Source organism: Lutjanus erythropterus, chromosome 4, assembly GCF_056507025.1.
Source record: "Lutjanus erythropterus isolate fLutEry1 chromosome 4, fLutEry1.hap2, whole genome shotgun sequence".
Lineage (NCBI taxonomy): Eukaryota > Metazoa > Chordata > Actinopteri > Lutjaniformes > Lutjanidae > Lutjanus > Lutjanus erythropterus.
In genome coordinates, this window is record NC_139320.1 from 24,252,470 (window position 1) to 24,274,131 (window position 21,662).

At 38.6% G+C, this 21,662-nt stretch overlaps 2 protein-coding genes across 2 annotated transcripts in view; one reads left to right on the forward strand and one right to left on the reverse strand.

The window, feature by feature from the left end:
- mtus2b (microtubule associated tumor suppressor candidate 2b) overlaps nucleotides 1-1,932 on the forward strand; it is a 51,589-nt gene extending 49,657 nt beyond the window's left edge. The window contains exon 15 of the mRNA XM_084717398.1: nucleotides 480-1,932. Coding sequence (XP_084573524.1) covers nucleotides 480-687 — 208 coding nt within the window. The 3' untranslated portion in view covers nucleotides 688-1,932. The remainder of the gene's footprint in view (nucleotides 1-479) is intronic.
- A 4,247-nt stretch (nucleotides 1,933-6,179) lies between these two features.
- Nucleotides 6,180-18,927, reverse strand: stoml3a (stomatin (EPB72)-like 3a). The gene is made up of 7 exons (XM_084717399.1): nucleotides 18,377-18,927; nucleotides 14,997-15,100; nucleotides 14,109-14,181; nucleotides 11,208-11,290; nucleotides 10,883-11,086; nucleotides 6,518-6,652; nucleotides 6,180-6,415 (listed from the first exon to the last, which is right to left on the reverse strand). Exons 1-7 carry the CDS (start codon nucleotides 18,453-18,455, stop codon nucleotides 6,224-6,226), a joined length of 870 nt encoding a protein of 289 aa, XP_084573525.1. The 5' UTR covers nucleotides 18,456-18,927; the 3' UTR covers nucleotides 6,180-6,223.
- Between the last annotated feature and the right edge of the window lie 2,735 nt (nucleotides 18,928-21,662).

The following is a 21,662-nucleotide window of genomic DNA, read 5'->3' on the forward strand; positions in this document are numbered from 1 at the left end:
TGGTTGGTTTGAAGTGGGTGATATTTGGCTAGAAAAGGCTGTCTGACAGCAAAGTAAAGCTGTGAATGTATTTGAAATAACTTAAACTGATACTGATTTTTTTAGGTGGACCTTTTTAAAGTGGCTAAAATACCTTTTGTTGCTGACCATGTCCACAGCAGAATACTACTTAGCTTCTGTGCTGGTGTTCCCCTCTGTTCTCCAAACGGGGTGTGTGCCAGCTGCCGTCTACTGTAGGTAAAACACTGACTACATATATATCTACTGTCGGATAATATAACCCAAAGATCAAAGGTCTTAGGAGAACAATTTTAGGGAATTACGGCAGTGGGCCACCTAAATCTTTGAACATATCCAACAGTAATTTAATCTACGATCTTGCAGCTGGAGTTTTCTGACTCTCTGAAAGGACTGCAGCAGCAGTCATACATGGAATTTATGTTTTGACTTGTTTCCTGTTCCCACTTCTTCTTCCTCAGACAACTCTCCGAGGAGAACGCCAACCTGCAGGTGCACGTGGAGAAGGAGAGCAACGAGAAGAAGCGTCTGAGTCGCACCAACGAGGAGCTGCTGTGGCGCCTTCAGACAGGCGAGCTCAGCCCTCGCATGTCCCCCAGCTCCTCCCCGATCCATCGACCCCCCTCCGGACAGGGCTCCCCCGCCCGCCCTCACTCCTACCATCAGTGACCCTCTCAAACAGGAAGCTCTTGTATCAAACGCTTTCTTTTATGTGACGCCAGAAGCCCTGATTTTGTTTTTGTTTTTTTTAGAAAACTCTTTGAATGTTCCTCTCAAGTAAAAGGTTCGGCGTTTCTTTCCAAAGTCCAACCGCAGGAATTTTAATCTCTGACCTAAAGGATTGTATTAATGATGACGCCTCTTATTGTTCAAAAAGGGAAATCTCTGCCCTCCTCTTTTTCTATTTCACCCGAACGCCCCACCAAACAGACGTGCTGTGATGCTGCAGTAGATGACAGACCTGGTCAGGAGCAGGATCAGAGTCGCGGTGCCTCATTTCCATGTTTTCGCCTCCGTCTACATCCCCACCTTCTCATCCAGCGCTCAGGACGATGGATGTACGAGACAAAAGTGCAACAACGAACACAAGAAGCGCCTTTGCTGTCCATTTTTCTCCCACCAGCAACGTTTATGAAGGCACAGGCGATACTTTGAGGAAGAAAATTTACTCCCAAAGTGTGGATTCTTCTTCTCTGGGGCATGTTTACCTTCCCATGCTGAAATATTTCATATATTAGGAGTGTATGATGAACTATCTACCCATCTAACCTCAACCATCCATCCTCCTTTCTCCTTAAGATATCAGCGTTGACCCGAAATGTAAGATTACAACATCCATTGAACTGCCAACACAGTGTAACTATGATTATAATTTGTAAAAACTGTACATGTATTGCTCTCTTTAAAGCATGTTCTGTCTTCCAGTTATGATGCGTTTTATTTTAGGATTGCCTACAGTGTGACGATGTGGAGCAGGTGAGGGTGAAGGGGCAACACAATAAGATCGAGCAGGATTTATTCAAATTAAACCAAGAAATCAATCAGTGTGTGAGACGTTTAAGACTAATCTCTTATTTTTTATGTGAGACGTTGCCCCTCACCTTCAGTCAGTTTAGAAAATATAAGCATTTCCCATAAAATGAAAGAGCAGGATCTGTAGAAACCACCAAAGAGGAAATCGAGAAACACTGCGGTTCATCATGTACTGTAGCTGTCATATCTGTAGTTAAAGGGATAGTTTAGATCATTTGATGTGGGGTTACTGTGTATGTGGTATTTGTCAATCATCAGTGTGTTAGCTTCAGTAGATGGCGGTCAGCACACTACCAGTTTGAAGAAACAGAGAGGCGGCCTTCTCTATGGAGAAACTGCCATTATGTAAGTCAAATATCGTGCCCTCCAAACCAACCAAACTCCATAGAAAAAGTCAGTGATTTTTACCTCACAGAACATGGGAGTTGCCGATCGATTGCTGCCCGGATCTGCTAGTTTATTTGTGTTATTAGGCGACTTTGTGTTTTAAAAGGTTAATTTGGATTCACTGAAGTCGCACAGTAACACAAACGAAGGCACTGGTAGACGAGCAACTCCTGTGTCCTGCAAGGTAAAATGACCAAAGGAGTCTGGTTGAGAGCAAGAGAACAATATTTGGTTTATAAAACAGCAGTTTCTCCACCATCTACTGGACACAATCCGCAAGTATTATGATGAGTCCACATTCAAATTAGTTTTGTCACATCTGTAAAGGATACTGAAAGGTACAGTAAATACAGATTTTGGAGGAATGTATGCTGCCATCCAGACATTTTTTTCAGGGACGTATTTTAGCAAGACCATGTCAAATCACATTCTGCACGTTCTGCACAGCATCTCCCATTCAAAATGTGCGGTGTATTATGAAGTGCAAAATACAACATCGATATTGATGTTTTTTTATATGGAGTAGGGTTTATTTATCTTTTTTAAACACAGAACATATAAAGATATATATTCAGAAAAGTGTAGGCCGACACTTTGCGGTCATAAAACATGCAGCAGATGTGTGTGTGTGCTGTGCACTGGTAAAACACAACACAGCCTATTAATTAACACAAAGTGCTATTATTAAAACGCACATACATACTCAGAGTCTGACCTTGTGGGATTGTGCCTCTATTCTAGGTAGTACGCTAACACCTTTTGTCCCATCAGAGTCATTCTGTTGCAGATGACTTGTTTTAACAAATTTTGTTAGTTTATAAAATGAAGATTTGTAAAATATCATGAGGTTGTTAGTCTCAGAAGATAAATTACAGACAGTGACTCTGGCAGTCGCAGTCGAGACTATCAATTCTAATGTTAATGGGTATAAATTGTGTGCTTTTGTCTTAATAATGATCAAAATAATACACAATAATGGTCAGGTTAGGAACACATATATGCATAATTCTTGTTGCATTTAGTGTTGCATGAAATGACCAGGGCTTAGCTGAAGTTATGCCCTTAAAAAAAGTTTCTTTCCTGAAATTCCTGGGATAACTGTGTTCTTTTCCCAAATTGGGGCGTGTCCACCGGCGTCTACTGTACGTAATACACTATCAGTAAGTACCTCATACAACCCCACTTAAAATTATCCGAACTGTCCCTTTAAATGCTGCAGAATCTGACATAAATGGTGCAGACGTTGCAGTTCTCGTCAACATTGACCTCTGTTCATCACGTCTGTACGGTTTACGCACGTCGTCTTTCTTTAAGTGAACCTTATCATCGCTCCTGCAGCAGCTGACTCAGATCCTTTTCTCCATTCACTGATTGTTTTCTGTGAGTTTTGAATTTCACCACAGAAAACCTCATGAGCGAGTGCGATAAAGGAAAAAACAAACTAATATGATTTCCAAACATTCAGCCGATTAAATTGACTCTTGGAAAAAGTCCAAACCTTGTTTTGAATCGAAAAGAATCGTGAAAATCTGCTCGCTGTTACCTCATTTCTCATTGTAGAGAATAATCTCAGGTTATTGAGGAGAATTATGAGTCATCAAAGGGAAACAACTGCCATAACCTGTTTTTGTATTAACTGTTCTCTTTATTTTCTCATGTTTACATAATGAACCACTCAGATCAACTGTCTGTTTTTTTAACATAGTGTTTGTATAGAATTAGTTGAATGTACAGAATATGTTTAACTGTGTTACGCTCTCAGAAATAAGGGTTCCACAAGGGTTCTTCGTGAAATGGCTGAGGTTTTACCCAGCGCCACTTGGTTCTGAAGAACCCTTGTTTGAAGAAAGGGTTTGTCAGAGGTTCTTTGTTAGACTAAGGGTTCCATTAAGAACCCTTTTCATCCAGAGAACCGTTTTTGGAAGAAAGAGTTCTTCAAGAAATCTTTGAAGGACTCTTTTGTCAAAGGCTCTTTGTGCCATAATATGAAAGGTTCTTGTTAGAACCCCATGTGGATGTTAGATAAAATACTTGAAACATAAAAAGGTTTTTGGTAGAACCCCCTGAGTGTATTTTTCAAAAAAAAAACCTGGAATATAAAAGGTTCTCAGTAGAACCCCTGTGTTCTAGATAAAATCCTTGACACGTAAAATGGTTCTAGATAGTATGCCCTGAGTGGACTCTAGTTAAAACCCTTGGAACATAAAAAGGTTCTGGGAGAACCTCCTGTATAGATTCTTGTTAGGACCCTTAGAAGGTGGAAAGATTCAGGACGAGGGTTCTCCACAGAACCTCTCATAGGGGCTTTTGGGTGGACCCTTTCACAAGTGGTTCTGAGCATAACCCTTTATGTTGGGTTCTTGGTCGAACTCTCTGAAAAGGACAACCTGAAGAACCCTTTCTGGTTCTAGTTAGCACCTTTATTTCTAAGAGTGTAAAGAGCAAAGTGCAGTCAGAAAATATGTAAAAATAGATTAAATATTGATAAATTATAATAATGTGATATAATTGATAATCAGCTCCCACACACACACACACACACACACACACACACACACACACACACACACACACACGTTCTAAAATGTGTAAATCTGCTCAAACAGGAGTTTGGTTGTAGGCGAGCGTCTGACTTTAGAACAACAGGTTGATGTTCTGAAAGTGGAAATGATCTTTCTCTCCATCAGGTTCCCCGATTGCACTGATCGCCTCTGTGTCCCGTGGACATGACCCTCTTACTCATTTGCTGAATGTTTGTTCGACACTAGAATAAAGAGGTTTTGTTTACAGATTACATCCGATGTTAAAGAAGGCTGGTGTGATGGTTCTTCTGTTGATTGTTTACAGGACTTCTGTTGTAAAGATCGTACTCAGTATTTCAGAAACTCATGCTCTGGATGTATGAAAGCATGTCTTTATACGGTCGTTGTGCATTATTTTTTGTTTTGTTTTTACATTTATTGTGCATTTCACTGATTGATTGATTTATTTATTTGTCCTCCTCCAGAACTGCAACTGTAGCTTAGTTGGTTAAAATATTGTGATCAGTGATGAGACACTAATGTCTATACTGTATATGTTGCACTTTGTATTTAAGTATTAAATCACAATAAGAAAATAAGTGTCCGAATGTGAGAGTTGGTGTGGATAAATCTTTAATACATAAATATTCTGTTTGCATTCTTAAATAAGCAAATATGATAAAGCTCTTTTATCTTAGTAAAAAATAGAAAACTCTCTATAAGAAGTGCTAACGCAGTACAGAGGGCAGGTCAGGGTACGACTTTATTTGAAGGAGTGTGCATAAGACTGTCATTACACTATCATAGCCATGTAATGACACCTGTCATAACATCTTTATGCATGTTTGTGACTGTTGTCATTAAGGGTCATTTGATCAGATAGGTCATTTGTAACACAAAGCTGACATTGTTTGAGATGTCTTTGTTATGACAACTTGACATTAACTAAGACTGTTACAGCAAATTGACATTGTCAAGCCAATAATGTCTTTGTTATGACAATCTGACATTAACTACAAAAATGTTTTTTTTTTAAATGACAACTTGACATTATCAAACCAATAATGTCTTTGTAATGATTATGACATCTTGACATAACTTAAGACAAACATATTTTTATTATGACAACATGACATTAAGACAAAAATGTGTTAGTTAAGACAACTTGAAATTATCAATGACATTTAGCTGTCATTTGTGGTTGGTTTTAACACTGGCTGTTCATGTGTCATGAATATTTCCTAAACCTCAAGTCAAGTGGTACATTTTGGACTTATCATAAAGATGTCATTAAACGTTATAAGGCCAGTTTGATGACAGAGTACGGTACCAAAGTGGTTTTAGTTTACAGAGTTAGCTGATGGACAGACAGCAGTTAGCTACTTTGCTTGTTGCTAAAGTGGGCTAACTGCTGTAGCCATGAAGCTACCCACCTAATCAGCTGACTCAGCCCCGCGGTTCCAGGAGCCAAACCAAGCAAGAAAACCACCTCGGTACTGTATTCCCAAAGACATTTATGTCTTGGTTAATGTCAAGTGGTCTTAACAAAGACATTGACAGGTTATAGCACTGACTTCTTCATGTTAATGATAGGTGTCATGGTTATGACAGTGTAATGACAGTCTTATGCACACCTCCTCAACTAAAGTGTTACTCAGTTCAGCGGTGAACCTGGACCATACAGTAGGCGATCTAACAGTATCTTTTTTAACAAATTACCAAGAGTGCAAATCTGTTTTAGTTTAGCTCTTGTTGTATTTACATCACTTCCTCTGCATGAAGCTCTGCAGCAGGTCGATGGGCAGAGGGAAGATGATGGTGGAGTTCTTCTCTGCTGCGATGGAGTTGAGGCTCTGCAGGTAGCGCAGCTGGAGAGCAGAGGGTGACTCAGCGATCACCAGAGAGGCTTCTTTCAAAGCCCTGGAGGCCTTCATCTCTCCCTCTGCAGCGATTATCTGAAACACACATACACACATTATTTCCCTCTCATCATCTCTACTTCTTCCTCTTCACCGTCAGAGTCTAACAAGAGGAAATTAAATTAAACCTTCCATCACCTTCGCTCTGGCCTCCCGACTGGCCTCAGCCTCTGCTGCCATGGCTCTCTGCAGCTGCTGAGGCAGCTTCACGTCCTTGATCTCCACACGCTCCACCTTAATACCCCACGGATCAGTGGCCTCATCCAGAGCTTCCTGCAGGGGAGGAGTCAATAACAAACGCTTGGCGCCAGCTCCAATAATCAGTTCTGTTTTAACCCTGCCAACATAATTAACAAGGATGAACAGCAGAGGTTTAAGCATTTATTAACTCATGATTTTGGTTCTGTGGTACATTTGCTGTCTGGTTCAGTGTCATCGCTCTTATTATTACTGTTTCTACAGAATGAGACAGCAGTTTTTTTGCAAACAGGCTCTGAGGAATCCAGAAACAGGACTGACAAAGTTCACAACAACTGGCTAAAAGAAAGAAACCATTCAGAAAGATCTAGATATTTTTCTGTCACTTTAGAACTAAATGGGAGAGTGAACTTTGGATCTATTTTCACCAGTTGGTTAGAAATATGATACTAATGATGTTCTAAGTCTGCTGGATGTGTAAAAAGACAAATATTTGCAGACGTCTTTCCTCTTGAATGTATAAATTGTGCACCTGGTCAAAACGCAAACAAATCATTAGGCAAGGCAATTTTATTTATATAGCACCATTCATACACAAGGCAATTCAAGGTGCTTTACAGAACTTGAAAATGCATTAAAATAGAAACAATAAAAGAACATTAAAATTGCATTTGAGATAATTAAAAACAAAATCTAAAAGCAGGACAATAAATAGTTTAAAACATTACAGAAATGCATATAAAGAAAGAAGCAAACAAAACAAAAGCGACAGCAGACAAATATAAAAACAATAGCTACAGATTATCCTAAAAATATGTAACGTATCCACTTCACTGGTAGGCTGCAGTAAACAGTAATGTTTTAAGACCTGATTTAAATAAGCCGACAGTTTCAGCTGACCTCAGGTGTTCTGGAAGTTTGTTCCACAGGTGGAGAGCATAGAAACTAAAGGCTGCTTCACCTTGTTTGGTTCTGATCCTGGGAACACTGAGTAAACCTGTTCCAGATGATCTGAGGGGTCTTGGTGCTTCATAACGTATAAGCAAATCAGAGATATATTTAGGCCCGAGACCATTTAGTGCTTTGTAGACAAGTAACAAGATTTTAAAGTCTATCCTTTGACACACAGGAAGCCAGTGCAGTGATTTAAGCACTGGTGTAATGTGCTCCACTCTCTTGGTGTTGGTGAGGATTCTGGCAGCAGCGTTCTGGACGAGCTGCAGTTGTCTGATTGATTTTTTACTCAGACCTGTGAAGACACCGTTACAATAGTCCAGCCTGCTGAAAATGAAAGTTTTTCTGTATCTTCCCCAGACAGAAATCCTTTAATTCTTGCTATTTTTTTTAGGTGGTAGTAGGCTGATTTAGTAATTGTCTTTATGTGACTGGTGAAATTTAGGTCTGAGTCCAGAATGACACCAAGATTTCTGGCTTGATTTTTAGGTTTTAGTGTCATGGATTCAAGGTGAGCACTGACTTTTGATCTTTGTTCTTTAGGGCCAAAAACAACTATCTCAGTTTTGTCTGTGTTTAGTTGTAGGAAATTCTGGCACATCCATGTACTGATTTCATCAATGCACTTATTTAACAGATGTAGGGGACTGTAGTCATCTGGTGACACTGTTATATAGTGTTATCTGCATAAGTATGGTAGGAGATGTTGTGATGTTCCATAATCTGAGCAAGAGGGAGCATATAGATGTTGAACAGAAGAGGCCCAAGAATGGACCCTTGAGGAACTCCACATGTCATTTTTGTTCGCACAGATTCATAATTGCCAAGTGACACAAAGAAATCCCTGTCTTGTAAATAAGATTTAAACCAATTTAGCACAGTGCCAGAAAGTCCCACCGACTTTTCAAGTCTGTCGAGCAGAGTCTTATGGTCGACTGTGTCGAATGCAGCACTGAGGTCCAGTAATACCAGAACTGAAATCTTTGATGCATCACTGCTCAGATGAATGTCATTCAGAACTTTTACAAGTGCAGTCTCAGTGCTGTGATGTGCTCGAAATCTAGATAGAAAGACATTAAAGAAATTGTTTTGCACCAAGAAGGCATTAAGTTGCTGAAAAACAACCTTTTCAATGATCTTTCCTAAAAAAGGTAGGTTTGATATGGGCCTGTAGTTGTTTATTACTGAGGCATCCAGGTTAGGCTTTTTTAAAAGAGGTTTGTCAAAGCTGCACAATCTAAGCGGTAAAAAAGTGCTAAATTACCTGGAGCAGTGTTATGAGGCACAGGTGAAATAGGTGAAATAGCCACTGTGTTGACTGTCTGTCTTATCTTTAAAATCTTGTCTGTAAGAAAAGAGGCAAAGTCGTTGCATCCCTTGGTGGACAGCAGTTTAGGAGGGACTGACGCTGAGGGGTTTGTCAGTCTGTCAACAACGGTGAATAAGGTCCGTGCATTGTTGTTATTTTTGTTGATAATCTCAGAGAAAAAGGACTGCCTTGCCCTTTTTAGCTCCAAGTTATAGATGCGCAGACTTTCCTTATAGATGTCATGATGAACCTGGAGTTTGTTTTGTCGCCACCTGCGTTCTGCTTTTCTACATTCTCTTTTTTGAGCTTTTATCAGTGTGGCATTCCTCCATGGTGCTTTTTTCTTACCAGAGACAACTTTGACCTTCATAGGAGCAATAGTGTCCATAATATTCATAGCTTTAGAGCTGAAACTATGAACCAGATCATCGACAGAGACTGAGGGCAGAGCTGGTGTAGGTGTAAAATCCTGGGTGAATAGTGTACAGGTGTTTTCGTTGATATAGCGTTTTCTGATCACCTCTGTTGTAGTTTTACTGGTGTTAGCGGAGATGGCCATTTTAAAGAAAACACAGTAATGATCAGAAAAGGCAACATCAGTCACCACGACCTCAAAGATGTTGAGCCCTTTGGAAATAATTAGATCTAAAATATGTCCCTTATTGTGTGTTGGATCTGTTACATGCTGGGAAAGTCCAAATTTCTCCAGGATGTAGAAAAGTTCTTTTGGGATTATCAGTATGAATATTAAAATCACCACTATAACAACACAGTTGAAATCAATAGTCTAGAAAAGTCATCAACAAAGTGTGCACTATATTTTGGTGGCCTGTAAATGGTTACTAATACTGCTCGACATTGCACATTGTTTTTCCTGATGCTAGTCTAAACAGGAATGACAGACCTTGGACACGCCTCTGGCTGATACTTTTCAATCTCAAGATGTGTTTGACCATGCCACCGGCTATTTAAGATTGCCGGTATGTTTAAGGAAGCGGCATGGGGTCTGTCTCATCTCTGACAGGCAGCTGGGTGATTGGGTCTGGGGCTGCTATCTAAGAGTTTGTCAGTTTGACTAAGCTTCAGCGTGAGCTTGATTGGTGAGCGTGGTGGAGGAGGGGAAGGTTGATGCTGGTTCCATGGTGGTTGCGGTGGTGGTGGGGAGGATTGACGCTGGCTCTGTGGTGGTTGTGGTGGAGGGCAGGAGGGAGGTTGTTGGGTCCTTGACTGGGACAGGGACATCCTCTGAATGCCTTGGGTGATGTGGAGCAGAGGGTCAGGTGAAGGGGGAGAGATGTCTGTCTCTGTGCCCCGTGTTTGTCCTTGGCTCTTATCTGTCCATTCTTGTTTTGGTTTGGCTTTCCAAGAGCATGACGTAGGTTGGCCCCGAGTAGTCTGGAATATGAGGAATATGTGGAGTCTAACCAGGTAGAGTGTCGTGTAGTCAGTGTTTGGCTTCAAATGGACATAGTCGACCTAATAAATTAAGACTGGGTTGCATCAACAAAGGTTAATTTAATGTAAGTTTCAGCAAAGTTTAGCAAAAAAGGGATTAAAATGAGTAAATCCATATTTAAAATTAAGCAGAGCTCTGTTGCACAATTAGAAACTTCATGTTCTCTGTTTTAAATTGTGAACTAATAACTTAAAATGTTTTGACAGGTCCAAAATGAATGTTTATTTTTATCTCTGTGTAAGATGCATGATGTTTGGTTCCACTGGAACAGAATGGAACGTGGTGGCGCGGGCGCAACCTCTAGTGGCTGAATGTTATCAATCACACCTTTAAGCTAGTTTAAAAGTTTGGTGCAACACACCTCATATTTAAACCAAAATAAATCTTTGTTTGCACCAACAACGATTCATTCTTATACCCGCCTAAATCACGGTTTAACTTTGAAACATGTTGCACTGCCTATATGTTTGTCGCTTCCACATATTTTACCTAATGTAGGTGTCGTTTTTGATTTCACGTTTAACCGTCCCTTTAAAATAATTTTATTGTTACGCTCTCTCGCTTGCCCTCCACAGTGTGTCCTCACCTGCATACTGACTGAAATTCCCTCCCTGTCAGACAGCAGCTCCGCCAGGTTCTTGGTCCCGAGTACGTTCCTCAGGGTGGTCTGAGCCAGCAGACGCGTGGACGAGTGTGCGTTGGTCACGTTGGCCACAGATGAGATGGGGCAGTAAATGCGGAAGTACACCACACCGTCCACGGACACGGTCACTGAGTCTTTGGTCAGGATCTGCAGGGTAAAGAGCTGCAGTTATGATGCTGCTGCCACTGTTTTAATCACTCAGGAAGATGATAGACAAGTGATTGTTCCTCTTTTGGTGTAAATAGTACAAATGAAAATAAAACCTCACCTCTTGTGGAGGGATGTCAAAGGACACAGTTCTCAGATCGACCTTCACAAAACTATCAGTGCAGGGCAGAACAAAGAAAAGACCTGGAAACAAGTTAAGATACTGCTTTTAGTTTTTGTATCAATCACAGTCAGCAAGTGTTTTGGCAATTTATTTAGACTTCCTATACTGTAGAAGTTCTTGTTGAACACAACAGAGAAGCAGGGTAGATTGGGGGTGTTTGCAACAGGGGATGGTTGCAACAAGTGGAAGTATGCAAGTTTGGAGGTATGAAAGTATTTTTTTTTTCATGAGCTGTATTTCTGTCCACCTGTACTGTCCTTTTCTAAAACAAATTAATCAACTCTTGCTTAGTTTCTTTGTTTTGTTGACTTCTAGTGTGTCTCGCTAACACAAGATGTTCTGTCATGACTGATAAGGTGGGGACAGTTGCACCAATGTGTTTAATTGCATATCAGAACAGACCACGCTGTTATGGTTTGGAAATTTTGTTGGTCACTTCCTGTTTTATTTTGTAGTTTTGGTTCTTCCTCATGTGTCTATTCTTTACTTTCTGTCTTTGTTCTTTTCCCACTCTTTTTGATTGTCATGTGTTTCACCTGTTTGCCCACCTATGTCTCATTAGTTCTGTCTATTCAGTCCCTGTGTTTCTCTGTGCATGGTGAGTTCGTTGTCGTCTTCTGTGTTGAGGTCCTGAGCCCTGTCGGTGTTTGTTTGTGTTTTTGGATTTTTCAACCTTGTCTGGGAATTCTGCAACTTTAGTTTTGTGTTTTGGATGCCCACGTCATTCTCATAAGCCTGGGCTTTTCTTTTTTTTTGTTTGTAGTTAAATCACTTTGAACTCTGCCCCCTCTATTCCAGTCTGCATTTTTGGGTCCACTCTTTCTTAACTTATTTACTCAACACTCAACAGTACAAACTCACCAAGACAGTAATATTGAGTAATATTTTGGTAATGTAAAAGGACTTTACTCTTTCTACCGCTGAACAAAAGTTTGTTGTGTTGCAAATTGTTCTATGAATCCTGTCTCATACTGAAATACAGAGAATGTGTAGTCAAACTACTGAGAGTTAAATAATCATGGAACCTAAAGGGAGAGGAAAACTAACTTCCTAAAGTGGAGGATAAATAAACAAACGATAAGAATCCGCTTCCACACGGACAACTGGGACAACGGGCCGGACGGAACGACTCCGCGATCGCCCCGCGTGCTGCCCGGACCATAAAAAGTGGCGCACAGCCTCGGAGCAGCAGACGACCAGAAGTGAAATTACAAACGCCGACTGAAACAGAGTGTGTTTCCTCGCTTGCCTCGTTTGTGACCTGCGGTGGGCCTGTGCAGAGCAGAGACTTCTACAGAGGCAGCCGGTAAGACGGCGGACTTAAAAACGAGACTGTTTGCTGCGGGGTTTCATTGCTGCCAGCTAATTGTTGGTGCTAACGCTAGCTTAGCCACAAATCGGTTGCCTAGCAACACGTGGCTTGTTGATTGACTCTGGTGTGGCTTGCTCGTTTATTTCTCTGAATGCTCGTGGAGGTTTATTATTGTGATATTTAATAAGAAGAAGCTGGTTATGGTATGATGTTACTCTGTTGGTTATTTATAAATTGCATTTAAAATGCTTCACTTTGGTCACAAATTCGGAAAATTAATGGTTAAAGGATAAAACAAGTTAACTGTACTGTGATTTTAGCAGCTGTTGAAATTCATGATTGGATGGTGTAAAAAGACATTTAAAAGCATTGCATAATTAAAACATGAATTTTATATTAATTTAAATAAGCATGGTAAACAAATATTGTCTAAATTGTTACAACAAATTCATATGATTATAAAATTTTAAAATGTAGCAAAATTCATATATTACCTGATGTGAAGCAGCAATAGGTAACTTTATTTGCATTTAATGCATAATTTAAGGTAGATAAGACACTTTAATAGGTTTTGATAGGTGATTTTTATTCTGTTACTTGCTTACATTTACTTTTTTCCCCTTCAATAATGTATATAGCATGTGCAGTATTTAAAATATTTTTCATTTTCTGTCTTTCTATAATTCATTTAAAGGTTTTTCACCTCATGGTGAATGGCTAATGGCTAACAACTAAAGCTAATGACGAGTGGAACTGGTGGAACTAAACAAACTGTCGGTTAGGCCTCTGGGTAGATGACTCCATTCCTCTCAAATGGGGAAGCTGTACATGACTTTTAAGTATAACTTGACAGGGACTGAATAACATCTGTAACATCTGCACATTGACTCAAGGTATATGTTCTGCCCAAAACCAAACAAAACTTAGTGACTGTTATTTGATAAATACTGCTGAATTAATAAATCCTATAATGTTATTGTGTAAATAAATATTATAATTTTCTTGTCAAACAATGCACATTTTCAAATTACTATGGTTATTGAGACAAAAAGTAAAGATAAATGTATTTTTAATATGTTCGTCCATTGCCTGATCATTTTGCAACTGTCCCCAGGGTTGGGGTCAGTTGCAACATCTGACTTCTTCCTTTCAATTAAATTTGGTGAACAGTATGCCTTTAAAATGTTATGAGTAAGTACCAGACAGATGAAAGTTTAATATATAAAGTTTTGGTTGGTCTAGTCCAAATAATCTGAGTCGCTGAGAGAGATGCACAAAGTGTTGCAACCATCCCCAGTCTCCCCTATGCGTCACTCACAGAACATCAAACTGCACAATCCAGCTGGGCTGTAACAGTTTTCCAATTCTGCTCGACTGTGGAGGGAAAACAGAGCTGTGTGATTTCCTGAGGCTGCAGATGAAGCTTCATTTGATCATAGTCTGGACTGTCTAAGCTGACTTTATGAACCACTTTGTGTTCATTTTTCTCCACAGTGTTAACAAGTGTAACACATTAAATGACAAACCTGGTCCTTTAGGTTTCCTGTCTGAGATCCGGCCCAGTCTAAATATGACAGCTCGCTCGTACTCCTTCACTATCTGCATGTTAGAAACACATCCAGCAAGAACAGAGAACATAAGAAAGACCAAAAACAAATATGTTGCCACATCAGTAAACTAAATGCACTTTAAATGCATCACTGTAATGCAGTGGTTTCCAACTGGTGTGCTGTGAGACAAGTCCAAATGTGTCATGGGACAACATTAAACTTACATATTTGAGTTGCAGAAACCCAAAGAACTTGTATTTTTTAAAAAAACGGTTAAATTCACTGAAGTGAAAGTGAATAATTAAAATTCTAACATTTTCAATTGAAACCATCTGACCAAAATGACAAATCAGGTTCATAGCTCACTGTGACCAACTTCTGACAGACATTTTTTGTTTATTTGACTTTCTAGAAGTTAATTAAAAGAAGAAAATTTAATGATGTCAACTAAAGATTATAGGTTGGCAAAACTTTTTAAAATTTATTTCAAAACAGAGGGATTAAGTTGGGCTCAAAACACAAAAATCTATTGCCTTGAAATGTTGAGTTTTTGCAACATTTTTTTCACAGACCCCCCCCCCCCCCCCCCAAGACTTTGTCAACTAAAAGGTTCATTATAGCCTTCGTCTGTGGTTCGGTGCCTTTTCCTCTAAATTTTGACGGTACCTAGTCTTCTTGAGTCTTCATACACAAGGTATGGATGCCAAATCAAAAAAAGACCTCAAGAAATAGAGAGAATTTTGATCTTAAAGGTTTCAGACCCCTGCCCTTGTAAGTTCAATACAAAGACACTGTATTTGCTCTCAGAAACAAATACCGCTCTCATGCTGATCAGTAGAGTGCATTAATGAGATTATACTCCACCTTAACACACAGAAATATTGTGACCGGGAAGGTTGCAATTATAAAGAGGAGTGATATGAGGACCAGCATCCAACCGAAACATCCCAGTCTGCCTGAGCTTTTATCTGTGGAGAGAGTGAAAAACATTTTACAGGCTCGTACCGGAGCACAGAGAGGAGGTTAAGCGTTTTGCATATTTTCTACAGCACCTTTGTTCACACACTAGTGAGCATTTGACTCCAGACTGAAGAACATCTTGTTCACACAATTAAACAGTAAAATGATCCAGTGGGACAGCACCTTTTATTAAAGCTGACACAAAACATTCATGCAATCAGGCGCTCAGGATCCACAGATCTCATTTGTTATTGATGATGTAATTAATCTCTGCGGGAGGTCACGTAACTTCACAGTCACAGAGTGTTTGTGTCAAGCTGCTGAGCTTCTGACATAACATCTTTAAAATGTCCACACAGTGAGGGAGTCTTCTCCTTCAGTTACAGACGGGATATATAAAACTGTCTGGTCTAGATTTTTCCATTTAGTGTAGAGCAGTAACTCACTATTATTTTTATTATCTTTAATGTAATGCTTCAATTTCCTTGTTCCACAATTTCATGTAACATAGGAGGTAATGATCAAGTAATATATTTAACATTTCTCACAAATTACTTCCAGACTACCCCAAAGTTTCATGGTTAATTATGTGATAATGAGTAATTTTCATGCAAATTATCCATAAATACCATGAAATTTGGGGGTAATTTATGGCTAAATTCAGAGAAATTTCAATTATGTTACTCGGCTAATACCACCCACTATATGAAAACTGTACTTGGTAATTATCACATAATTAACCATGAAATATTATTTGGTAGTTACCACGTATTTACCATGAAATTATGGGACCTGGAAATTGAAGTGTTACCAATATAAGATTAGTTCTAAACAGAGTTCAGCAAAACTAGGTTTAAAATGAGTAAATCCAGATAGTAAATGAGGCAGAGCTCTGTTGCACAATTTAAAAACTAATGTCCGTTTAGTAAATCAAAGTTTATCGTTAACAAAATGTTATGTTATTCGCCAGCTAGCTAAAAAGTTAGTTAGCCTTGTTAGCTTGCTCATGGTGGCTTGGCAGAGAAATTGTAATTTCTTATACTTTGAGAAAAACATGTTGGCTGAATTAATTGAGAAATATGGAATAGAAGAATTAAAATAGAATAGGAGATTAAAATCAGACAACAAAAACAAGAGATTGACTGACATCTTAAAACTCAGCTGGGTTCAGTCTGTTAATGGAACGTGATTATTTTGCTCAATCCATCTCAAAGAGGCCATCATTTTTTAAGTAAAGCCACAAGTGTAAGTTTAAATTTAATACTTTATTACAATTTGAATTGAAGTTGAATAAACTGGTTTAGGGTAAAAACTAATAGTTTGAAAGTTTGGTGCAACATAATTTAAACTTAAGTCAGGATGTAATTGTTTTTAAAAATTAATCCTGATTGGTTGGTGCAACCCAACTGTAGTCTATATTTAATGTCAAAAATAATTTAAAAAACAAAATAAATTCTGTGAGCCAAAGGTGACGTCTTCAATGTGGTAGCTGTGTTCATCCATTTTTGTTCTTTTTAAGCAAAAATGCCCAATATTTGCCACTTCACTCTCAAATCTGAGCTTGTTTTCTCTGCTTTGCTGTTGTAAATTGACTGTATTTGGATTTTGTACCGTTGAATAGACAGAACAAACTGGATTTGAACAGTCCAAAACCAGAAGATACTCGATGTGTAATGATAAATCAGAGAAGATAATCTAACGCTCAGATTTGAGCAACAGGAATCAGCGAATGTTTGGCATTTTTTGCCTGTTACTGTTGCACTGCTCAACAAAAATGAACAAACAAAATCAGTCAACAAACTGCTCAGTGCTGCAGTATGTAAACCCTGCAGGGGGGAAAAACATCCATATTCATTCATTCATTCATATGCACACTTATTAATTCTGTTTTAAAAAATTACAAATATATTTTATATATATATGTTTACATATATATAGTCAGTGGGTTAAGCATGCTGTTCTGCATCACATCACATACATGTAATGTTTACTTTGTTTCTGACTTTTTTTAGTCTATACATCTTCACTTTACTTGCATGTTGTTTGTATCTTCATTGATATGTTAGTGAGTATGTAAACTGTGTACAGAGCCAGGCTGTTCTGTTATTAACCTGCGAACATGCATATGAAGTCTAAAGTGTCAGTAACAGCTTGGTAAAAGAAAGAAAAAAAATAATCCCAGTTCAGTGTCTCTGGGCTCCAAGCAGCCTCTCGGTAAAGATGGCAGCTCTAGAAATGTAGCCAAGTAAAGCCAAACAACTTTTGATATATTTTTTTTCTATTTAAGTTCAATAATTTTCTTTAAATGATTATCTTGTGTACTTTTCTTTTTCTGCCCTTCTAACACTCTGCCTGCTCACACCATCAATTGTAGGGCAGTAAGCTTGTAATATCATTATGTAAAATCCTTAACATATACAATGAAAATGAATATACTAAGTCAAACAAAAAACTGAATGCTTCATATACATTTAAACATAGTGTTGTGTTATAGTATTCTGTCATCTCTGTTAGAGCCGCAATAATTAATTGATAAATTAATTGCTAACTATTTTGATAATCGATTAATGGGTTTGAGTAATTCTTAAGAAAAAAGGTCAAAAATCTCTGACTTCAGCATCTTAAATGTGTTACGATAGTAAACTGAATATATTTGGGTTGTAAATAAAACAAGACATTTGAGGACATCTTCTTGTGCTTTAGGAAACACTGGTTGACATTTTTCACCATTTTCTGATATTTTATAGACCAAATAATTAGGTGATTAATGGAGAACCGACAGATTAATCTGTATTGAAAATGATCTTTACTGACAAGATTGTGACAGGATTAATTAATCGGTTAATCATTTTAAGTCATTTTCTAATTAAAAAATGTCCAAATTGTCTGATTTCAGCCCTTTAAATGTGAATACTTTCTGTTTTCTTTACTCCTCTCTAACAGTAAACTGAATATCTTTGTGTTGTGGACGAAATAAGACATTTGAGGATGTCATTTTGGACTTTGGTAAATAATGATCAACATTTTGCACCATTTTCTGACATTTCATGGACCAAAGAACTAACTGATTAAATGAGAAAATAATCAACCAACTAATCAACTATGAAAATAACTATTACTTTCAGCCCTAATCATTGATTAACAGGATAAGCCTAAAATTCTTGGGTCCCTGGCATGTTCATCCTGAATAATTCAGAACTTTTTGCACTCATTTGACGTCCCTGGTGAGCAGGTTGTTAAAAATTAAATACCCTCCATTTAAAAGTAAAAAAAAAAGTTTTTACCTTCTATATTCTCCGCGGCACTGATCTGAAGTTTACCCTGTGTAACCATCTCGGCCGTGCTGGATGTTGTTGAGATCATTAGTGAGTGTGTTGTCGTTGTGATGGAGCTGGTGAAGCAACGCTTGGCTTGTTTACCTGTCAGTTCTCCCTGAGGGGTGTGGCCTCTTCCCGTCCCTCATCACCTGAGACACACACACACACACACAAACTCCCACTTGGTGTGTGACTCTTGGACTCACCTAGTGGGTGCCAACAGGTAACATGAACCATACAGAGCTTATAACCAGCCTCTGTGTGTCTCCTGTGTTGGAAAGCTTAAAGTTCAGCTCTTGTGCGTTTCCATTATGCTCTCACATGAAGGTCCAGGAGTCTGACACCTGTTGAGTGCAGGTTATGAATAAACAATAGGCTGCATCCAAGTCGTGCAACGTGATCGTTGCTGCAGGCACAAGGAGATCATGATCATACTCATGTATCATGGAAGTTTACCCACATTTAAACTTTGCACCTACATGAACAAAACATGTGTGAGACAGAGAGGAAGTGAGGAGAGGAAATGTGCAGGTAAATGCACAATATATTTCATATCTAATCAAATTATAATAGTTATGCTGTGGGTAACATTTTATTAGAAGAGGTGTGCATAAGACTGTCATGACCCTGTCATGAACATGAAGGAATCTTTATGGATTTTTGTTGTCAGTAAGTATCATTTGCTCAATTATGTCATCTTTAATGCAAAGCTGACATTGTTTTAGATGTCTTTGTTATGACAACTTGACATTAATTTCAGTTTACATCACTACACTTTACTAAACAGAGAATAGTTTTAATTTGTGCATCACAGCTCCAGTTAATTTTCAATATGGATTTAGCTTCTCACTTTAAACCTGGGTTTCATTAAAACTAATGTTATATTAAATAAATCTTTGTTGCTGGAGCCCAGCATGAGTGTGATACTTCACCTGTAATGTTTCACCGTGTTCATTCATGTCTGGGCCTCATCGCACATTCTTCATTAAGCAGAACATTTTTCCAGTCAAATATTAACAAAAACTCAGAGAGCAGAAAACCCGTCTCGATCTGGCCTCGAGGTAGTTCAAACAGTTCAGCTCTGTCTGCTAAGCCTCCAAAAAAACTAAATAAAAATCAGATTATACTTAACGTGCAAATGATTCTGTTTTGACTGATCTGTAGCAGTGATAAGCTCTTCTTCTTTTCCCCCCCATGTTCATATTAAGTGAAGCAGATTCTGAGCTGCCTGACTCACCATAAGAGGATCCTGTTCACATTAAACAACAGAGTTCTCGTTCAGAAGAAAAGAAAACATCTTTTTAATGCATGGGAGTGAAAATCATTTCAAAACCATACTCCATAAAGTCAAAACAAAAAGCTAAGTGTAATCATCTTGGGTGTGGAGTACAGAGGACAAGAGAGAAAAGTAGGAAGTGAATCTTTTGTTTTTAATTAGAAATATCCAATACTGGGAATTATGGGTCATCTCACATTATGAAATACTTAACAGAGTTGGCCTTACCAGAAAGTCAAGCCTGAGTACACTGATTATTTTTTTAGTGAGCGGGTTGTCATGTGACCACGTATCACGTGATGGGTGATTACTGTCAAGAGACCTCACTGAAAGATTACCGTAACAAGCAGCTGTCAGTGACGCACACATGATAGAGGTAGACACTTTCACTGTGTAGTCGGTCTGTTTTACACAACAGGGTAACACTTTGTTTGAAGGGGTATGCATAAGACTGACATGACAGTGTCACAGGAGTCTTTATGAATGTTAATGCAAAGTTGACATTGTTTTAGATATCTTTGTTATGGCAGCTTGACATTATCATACTTAAAGAAACCGTTTAGCTTTATGTTTGAACATGACATTAAACTGACAATAAGTGTGTCATGAATATTTTCTTTGAACTCTTTGAATACAACTTTTTCACTTCTGATACGATACCGATATCGCAGCCTTGAGTATTGGCCGATACCGATATCAATCCGATACGATATCAGCACGAATCATACATACTTTTATTACTTATTTTGTAGTGTGGAATGTTAGAAAAGGCTTGATCAAGTGATGTTACTCATACAGAGAACAATAGTCAGCAACCAGAGTCACCTATGGATAGAAGTGCTGGAGTGGAAAATGGACTGGAAGACAGATGGTTTGAGAGAGGAGTAAAAGAGGCCATTTTTGTTAACCTGGAGTGGCCATCCCTCAACAATCTATGTGCCACATACAATTCAGTCTAAAGATCACTTCCCAGGCAGTTCGATACCAACCTACACTCATGTGACTCTAATGACTCTCATTCACACTCCCCCCCCCAGGTGATCCCGATGGTTCACGACCCCACATAGGTTTAATACCTGAACTCGCAACCAGTCAGTCAGAACTGAAGAAGCTTCTTGGATGAGAGGCGAAACATCTTCAAGAACTCTGTCAAGTCCAGTTGCCTACGACAACCCCTTACTATGAATACCATGACCCGGATGACCGGGAACCTTCACAGAAATTTTCCACTTTGGTCCATAAGATTGTTCATGACACACTTATAATAGTCTCATGATTGCCTGTATCAAAATCAATCATATATTACAGTTTAATGTCATGTTAAAACATAAAACTAAAGACATCTCAAACAATGTCCGCTTGCATTAAAAGTGAAGCTGAGTCAGCTAATTAGATTAGGTGACTAGCTCTACAGCTAACTGAGCAAGCTAGCTAACACTAGGTACAGTTCAGCAGATAGGAGTTAACCCACTTTAGCATCACGTGAACGAGCCAACCACTGACTCTACATCAGGTAACTCTGCAAATCACCTTGGTACTGTACTCTGTCGTCAAACCGACCTTATAACATTTAATGACATCTTAATGACAAGTCCAAATTATAGTTTAATGTACTGTTATAACATAAAAAATAACCATTTCTTGAAGTTGGTGTCGTTGATAATGTCTGTTCACCCAAATTAAAACAACTAAATTTGCATGCTGTTTTAGTATAAAGGAGGGGGCTAAGCAGGGAACTTTGGGCTTCTTTGTGTTCCTTAACAAAACCTTTCATTGTTTGCTATCTTACTAAAAAGACAACAAAAAGTTACACATTGCCTGCTAGCTAGCTAAAAAGTTATTTAGCCTACTTATAACAATTCAGCACAGAAGCTCTAATTAATCCTCCTTTGAGAAAGTTCTGATGGCTTAATTGATAGAGCAACATGGCCAAATAATTTTAATCTGGTTTAAAAATGAATCCTTTTAGGCCAACAC